A 7,821-nucleotide genomic window follows, 5' to 3' on the forward strand; every position below is an offset into this window, starting at 1 on the left:
TGTCCACCAGAGCTTACTTTACTTGAATACTGATTTTCAGCAGGGGCTATCTGAGGAAGGGGAAGATGGCACTTGCATAACTTGGAAATGCCTGCAGTTGATTCTGATGTGCCTGTATGTTAGATGGTAGTGATTACAGGATCTGTTTCCTAGGGCTTTTGGTGGGGATGAGCTAGCAGTCGGCACATAGGGCTCAATAAAAATTAGTTAAAGCAAATTGCTACCACCACCACCCACCCCCTACACAATATGGATTCGTGAGTACTTTTTATCCTTGTCTGGCCCATAATAGATACTCAGTACACACACACACACACACACACACACGCATTTTTATTAGTTTTTCTTTTTTTTTTTGAGATGGAGTTTCACTCTTGTTGCCCAGGCTGGAGTACAGTGACGTGATCTTGGCTCACTGCAACCTCCACCTCCCGGGATCAAGTGATCCTCCTGCCTCGGCCTCTCGAGTAGCTGGGATTACAGGTGTGCGCGACACTCGGCTAATTTTTTTGTATTTTTAGTAGAGACAGGGTTTTGCCATGTTGGCCAGGCTGGTCTTGAACTCCCGAACTCAAATGATCCCCCGCCTTGGCCTCCCAAAGTGTTGGGATTACAGGTGTGAGCCAATGTGTCTGACTGATACTCAATACATATTGATAGGATTGAGTTGGAGTAGTTACATAGCAGATGGAGACTGACATTTGTTGAATATGCCAGGAGTTCTTTAACTGACACTAAACAAATTATTCTCCCATTTCCTCCCATAAACCCCTCAACAGTCCTCTCAGGTAGATGGTATATCATTCGCACAATTTCAGTGGAATAAATGCATTCACAGATTGTCATAAGCCAGGAGTTAAGCCTAGGAGTCAGCTTAGTTCCAGGCTTTGAGAGTACCCCATGCTGTCACCTCCTTCTTAGGGTGGCCTGTGAACTTGATTCTCTCAGTACTGCCTGGCTTTCTCTGAAAATTGAGTAATTTTTCCTTACCTTACCCTTAAACTTTTCTTCAAAATGGAAAAGCAAAAAAAGGTTAAATCTGTATTGTGTTTGAAGTACAGTTTCGGTCTCCTTCCAAACCAGGTTCAAATGGGTTTCCCCCCTGTTTGTTAATGTCCTGCTCATCCCACAGCTTGGGGTCATCTTAGACCTTGTACTCTCCCTTTCTCCCACCTCCTGTCAGGTGTAGCCCGCCTGCCCTTCCAGTTGTATTGCTTGGTTGTCCCCATGGCATGCTTTCTTGTAGTGGTGATGTGGGTCTTCCTGCTTGTGGGGTCTTGCCCACTCTAGTTCATGTAGTTTAAGCTGCAAGAAACAGATCTTCCTAAGTGACAATCTGAGCCTGTCACTTAAAAAATAAAAAAGAAAAACAATTTGGTTGTCCTTTACCTATCAGGGACAGGAAATTACTTTACTCAACATTTGATGCTATTGAAGGTTGGGCCCAAAACACTCTCTTGACTCTTAAAGGTATTGATCCTTTCCGGGTGATGATTTTACAGGTTACAAATTCATTATTTTTTCATACTTGCTGTGCATGATTCATATGATTTAATTCTTTGGTGTCTTTTTCTATGGTGGAGATTGTTTAGAGCAGGGGCACTTCATATTGGAGTATAATTTAGGTTTGTCTGTATCTGACAAACTAAAATCCAAAAAGCAGACTTAGATATTTGGTTATTAGTATGTATTTCTTCCACATCTCTTCCAGTAATGTCATAAATAAATTTGCAGTGTGGCAACTGGAAACTGGATTGTTGCTTGGTCTTAGAGTTCTAGTGTAGGAAAAAACTGGCATCACTGGAATCACCTTTTCTGCAGATGTTTTTTAAATGGCTTATATGTATTTCAGGACTTTATACAAATGTCATTTATCTTACAGGTATCTAATTTATTCAGGAATTTTGATGAGTATGGAATATTAAAATGGGCTAATCACAGGCCGGGCGCGGTGGCTCAAACCTGTAATCCCAGCACTTTGGGAGGCCGAGGTGGGCGGATCACCTGAGGTCAGTAGTTCAAGACCAGCCTGACCAACATGGCAAAACCCCGTCTCTACTAAAAATACAAAATTAGCCAGGCGTGGTGGCATGTGCCTGTAATCCCAGCTATTCAGGAGACTGAGGCAGGAGAATCGCTTGAACCAGGGAGGTGGAGGCTGTGGTAAGCCGAGATGGTGCCATTCATTGAACTCTAGCCTGGACAACAAGAGTGAAACTGAGTCTCAAAAAAAAAAAAAAAAAAAAAAAAAAAAAATCACAGCTTTCTTGGGCTAGCTTACCAAGAGAGAATCATGGGAAGTAGATGTGTATTTGTTGAACACATCTGATCTGTGCTGAGCTGCAGATTACTTTGACAGTATCTGTGAAGAAAAAGTTTATAAAGCAAATCAAAAGAATAAGCATGTTTTTATGAATACATGTAAACTACTGAAAATGTTTCAAAATTAGCTGTAATTAGTAGAATTTTGAAAAGTAGGTTAAGCAGAGACTTCTAATTTGAAGGCCTGAGTTAGCTGCCATTGATCTGGGGTTATTGATTGAGGCTTGTGTCGTGTTATTGAACTTCTGTTTTTACTACATATTAAAAGATAAGTGAAATGGATGGATAATTATCAATTTTTAACAGAACTTGTTTCTGTTAAACAGCACCTGTGGAATCCTCTCAAGAGGAGCAGTCATTGTGTGAAGGTAATGATGCTGTCTTTGAAAGTCTACTTGAGAAAACATTAGGTTGTCTATGCTGTATAAAGCTAGATACTGTTTTGTAAATATATATTATATTTCAATCTCTTGTCTAGGTTCAAATTCAGCTGTTAGCATGGAACTTTCAGAACCTATTGGTAAGAAAATTTCTGATCATATTAATACAGTAATATGAAACTCTTTCACTCTCAAGATTTAAGGTGCAAATGTGTTATGATTATTGTAATGCCTACATTTAAGTCATATTGAGTCTTTGCTATTAGTATTTAGAAAGTAGAACAAACTAGGCATTAACACTGTCTTGATAAACTTAGTGATTGCAAATAAAATTGAGTGGAGGAGTGGTAAAGTCAATTTAAATACCTGTACATGTTCTGTTTTCTTTTTTTGAGATGGAGTCTCGCTCTGTCGCCCAAGCTGGAGTGCAGTGGTGTGATCTCGGCTCACTGCAACCTCCGCCTCCCGGCTTCAAATGATTCTCCGGCCTCAGCTTCCTGAGTAGCTGGGATTACAAGTGCGTGTCACGACGCCTGGCAATTTTTTTATTTTTAGTAGAGATGGGGTTTCACCATCTTGGTCAGGCTGGTCTGGAACTCCTGACCTCGTGATCCGCCCACCTCGGCCTCCCAAAGTGCTGGGATTACAGGTGTGAGCCACCATGCCAGGCCACATGTTCTGTTTTTTTGGTGAAAAATGTTCTTCCTTTTTATAACTTAATTCTTAAGGGTTTCATGTTCCCAGGGTGATTAAAGTTGATGCCAAAGTTTTATTACTTTAAGAGGAAAAAGAAAATATTTCCTAAATCCTTTCATACTTTTCGTGTGTCACAATTTTAAACTTTACTTTTTTTCTTACTATCAGGGTGTCTCAACACTGGAATAACTAGGCTGTTGGGAATGTTAGGACTCTTGTTTACATTTTGTTTGTCCTCATGAAAATGAAGCTTTGCTAAAATAGCAATCTCAGCCTGTGAGTCAGTGCCCTCTGATCTGATACCAGCAGTGAGTCTGCCTTGAAAGCTGTCACCCATTTCTGTTACGAAAGAGGTTTTCCTGCTTATGTGTCACTAGGCATTAGGAAATGGAACTACATATGCAAAGTCCCATTTGTTGTTTTAAAGCTTGTGTATTTTAAAGTATAGATTATAAATCTTTTTCAGAATACTAAGTTAAAATGTCTTTCTTCAGTAGAAAATGGAGAGACAGAAATGTCTCCAGAAGAATCATGGGAGCACAAAGAAGAAATAAGTGAAGCAGAGCCAGGGGTTGGTTCCTTGGGAGATGGAAGGCCGCCAGAGGAAAGTGCCCATGAAATGATGGAGGAGGAAGAAGAGATCCCAAAACCTAAGTCTGTGGTTGCACCACCAGGTGCTCCTAAGAAAGAGCATGTAAATGTAGTATTCATTGGGCATGTAGGTAAGCTGCTGTCATAGCAATTAAAGTTACTGGATACATGAAACATAGAACATCCTTTTTAGCTACTTGGAGATGTTTAGTGAAACTGAAGCAAATTAATTGAAAATGTCTTGATTTTTAACTTGCTAGATTTTTTTTAGCTGGCAAAAAAATGCAAGTACTTTTCTTGAAGTTTAGGCAAATGAATAATTCTGTAATAGCATAGATGCTGGAAGAAAAACCTCAGTATATTGTATGTAACATATAATTAGTCTATTGACCATTGATGGTGGTTCAGCATAGATAATATCAATATCTTAGAAAATGTGCCCTTTTTTAATGAACCTCAGTTAACTTTGTTAATTTTAATGTGATTGACCTTACCAGATATCTTAATTTTGTGTGAAGCAGGAAATCAATAATTTGGAGTAACTTTTGGATGCTTGCCAGGTTGCTGGTTTAGCAAAAAACACAAGAACAAATTTATTTAATTTATTCAGATATTATCTGATTATATGACCTATCCCCAGAATTGTGAGAAAAAAATACAGAATTATGTGTCTTTCATTTCTACTGTCTCTGCCTTCCCCCCGAATATGAAACACCATACTCCTTCTTTTAGTAGCAAGAACTCTTTTGAAAGTGTAAAGGAGCGACTGAGCACTGTGGCTCACGCCTGTAATCCCAGCACTTTGGGAGGCCAAGGTGGGTGGATCATGAGGTCAGGAGTTCAAGACCAGCCTGGCCAACATGGTGAAACCCTGTCTCTACTAAAAATACAAAAATTAGCCAGGTATGGCGACATGAGCCTGTAATCCCATCTACTCTGGAGGCTAAGGCAGGAGAATTGCTTGAACCCAGGAGGTGAAGGTTGCAGTGAACCAAGATAGCGCCGCTGCATTCCAACTCTGGGCAACGGAGCAAGATTCTGTCTCGGAGGAAAAAAAAAAAAAAGTGTAAAGGAGCACATACCTTACTTGCTATAAGTGAAAGCACCTAAATGTAGTTCACAGTTCTTCAGCTGCTTTTGCTCTCTGAAACTCCTCCTGGGGAATTTATAGTCAGTTGCTGCTGTGCCTTCGGAGTAATCTGTTAAAAAATTCTTTGGTTTATCAGTAAAGTATTTCTAAATGTTTCTTTTTTTTTTTCTTTTTCTTTTTTTTTTTGAGACGGAGTTTCGCTCTTGTCGCCCAGGCTGGAGTGCAATGGTGTGATCTCGGCTCACTGCAACCTCTGTTTCCCAAGTTCACACGATTTTTCTGCCTCAGCTTCCCAAGTCGCTGGGATTACAGGTGGCCGCCACCATGCCTAGCTAATTTTTGTATTTTTAGTAGAAATGAGGTTTCACCATGTTGGCCAGGCTGGTCTTGAACTCCTGACCTCAGGTGATCTGCCCTCACTGGCCTCCCAAAGTGCTGGAATTACAGGCGTGAGCCACCGAGCCCAGCCTTGAGCCTCATTTTCAAAAGGAGAAGGATAATGAACTAGGATTCATGCCACAAATTCATATGGAAGATTTAATTATGTATGTTAAAGGGCACTGTTGCTTGCATATGTAGCCATTGGTTTTTGGTTTTAACCTATGGTTTGCATGTTGATGTTACTTTTAGATGCTGGCAAGTCAACCATTGGAGGACAAATAATGTAAGTCTGTATCTTTTGTTAAATAACAGAGTTAAATTGATTGAATGAATTTTAGGCATTGTAAACTTTCATACAGTCACACAAAGGAGATAAAATGGGTCCCCCCAAGAAAAATTAAAAATAAAATTACTGAGACGTAATACTAATGTTAAGAAGTGATTTTTGGCCTGGTGTGGTGGAACACACCTCTAATCCCAGCATTTTGAGAGGCTAAGGTGGGAGGATCACTTGACTTGAGGTCTAGAGTTTGAAACCAGCCTGGGCCGGCCTGGGCAAGACAGTGAGACTCTGTCTCTACTTTAATTTTTTTAAAAAAGTAGTAGTTTTTGTAATGTGACTATTGCTATTGTGAAATGTGTTTCTGAAAGCTTTTTACATTTTTTAAAAATAAAAAATGAACATAAAACTCTAGATTATGGGAAATCTTAGTCTGCTTTGCATATAACATACATGGGAATAATGAAAACCAGCTCTTGAATCTGGTGAACGGGAGAACTGTTTTTTCCTCATTCATTAGCTCCTTAAATGTATATGGATTTAATAGACAGGTAGACTAGCTAAAATGCTAAGATAATTTTTTGATCGTATGATAGGAATTTCCTAGGTATGAAATGACTGGCTGGCTTTTAGTAATGCATTTTAGTATTGACAAATCTTGATAACTAAAAAGTCCTAAATTTTTAATTGCTCCTCTAAATTAGACCCATTTCTTCAAACTGTGTCATCAGAGGACCTAGAGGGCTTGCCATCATCTTGCCTAGTTAAATTTTTTTTTGAGATAGGGTCTCATTCTGTTACCAAGGCTGGAGTGCAGTGGCATGATTTTGGCTCACTGCAGCCTCGACCTCCTGGGCTCAAGCAGTCCTTCCACCTCAGCCTCCTAAGTAGGTGGGATTACAGGTGCATGCGACCAGGCCCAGGCCTGGCTAATTTTTGTGTTTTTTGTAGAGGTGGTGTTTCTTCATATTGCCCAGGCTGGTCTTGACCTCTTGGGGTCAAGTGTTCTGCCCTCCTCTGCCTCCCAAAGTGCTGGGATACAGGTGTGATTAACCACACCTGGCTAATGGTAATTGGTAATCTTGCCAGTTACTTCTGAACGTTTCCACAACAGAGACCCTAAGAGAGGCTGTTAAACAGGGGTCCTTCACCAGGTCTCTATGGTTGAAGTGTCACAGCCATATGATGTTATGTTTCAGGACAGTGTCTATTTTTTGCTGATGGGCTGTAAGTTTTGGTGGCATCACACTAGGTTTCTACATGCAAATGCTTATGTGCACTGCACTATAGATGTCTATGTGGAGAACACAGATGAAAGCTATAGGGAAAGGAGGGCTTTGAATTGGATTGAGTCAAAGGAAGTATGCGTTACTAACGAACTATTTTAAAATTATTATCTCATTTTGACAAGTAATAAGATTTACTTGCCTAGACAACATTGTTGCAATTTTTTCTCTTTTCTATAGTACCTACATTTACATTTACTTGTTATTTTATTTTTAAATTTACTTGGCTAGGCATGGTGGCTCATACCTGTAATCCTAGCACTTTGGGGAGGCCAAGGTGGAAGGATCATTTGAGCCCAGGCTTCAAGAACAACCAGGGCAATATAGTGAGACCCTCATTGCTATAAAAAATAAAAATAAAACTATATTTATTTTAAGAGACAGGGTCTTGCTGTGTTGCCCGGGCTGGAGCGTAGTGGCTATTTATAGGGGGGAATCATAGCACACTATAGCTTCAAACTCCTGTGCTCCACTGATCCTCCTACCTCAGCCTCTCAAGTAGCTGGGACTACATGCTTGCACCACCATGCCCACCTTATATTTACTTTAAAAAACAAACAAAAACCTTCTATATTCTGAAATAATTTTAGATTTACGGAATGATTGCAAAAACAGTACAGAAAGTTCCCTTCATTCATCCTGCCCTGATGTTAACATCTTATAATCATAGTCATTCATCAGAACTTCCTTATTACTGGTGAAATTAGTCATAATTACTTGGTTAAGGTGTCATCTGTCAAGATTGTCCACTATAAGGTTAGTTTTTCCTTTTCTTTTCTTTTTTTTTTTTTTTTT

The 7,821-nt window shown here is 39.7% G+C and overlaps 1 protein-coding gene across 1 annotated transcript in view; it reads left to right on the top strand.

The window, feature by feature from the left end:
- The window catches only part of GSPT1 (G1 to S phase transition 1), a 51,580-nt gene that overhangs the window by 17,769 nt on the left and 25,990 nt on the right, over nucleotides 1–7,821 (top strand). Inside the window, exons 2-5 of the mRNA XM_011988099.1 lie at nucleotides 2,649–2,690; nucleotides 2,801–2,842; nucleotides 3,893–4,120; nucleotides 5,710–5,743. Of these exons, the coding sequence (XP_011843489.1) occupies nucleotides 2,821–2,842; nucleotides 3,893–4,120; nucleotides 5,710–5,743 (284 nt within the window). The 5' untranslated portion in view covers nucleotides 2,649–2,690; nucleotides 2,801–2,820. The remainder of the gene's footprint in view (nucleotides 1–2,648; nucleotides 2,691–2,800; nucleotides 2,843–3,892; nucleotides 4,121–5,709; nucleotides 5,744–7,821) is intronic.

The sequence above is a fragment of the Mandrillus leucophaeus genome, unplaced genomic scaffold (assembly GCF_000951045.1).
Source record: "Mandrillus leucophaeus isolate KB7577 unplaced genomic scaffold, Mleu.le_1.0 Scaffold323, whole genome shotgun sequence".
Taxonomy (NCBI): Eukaryota; Metazoa; Chordata; class Mammalia; order Primates; family Cercopithecidae; genus Mandrillus; species Mandrillus leucophaeus.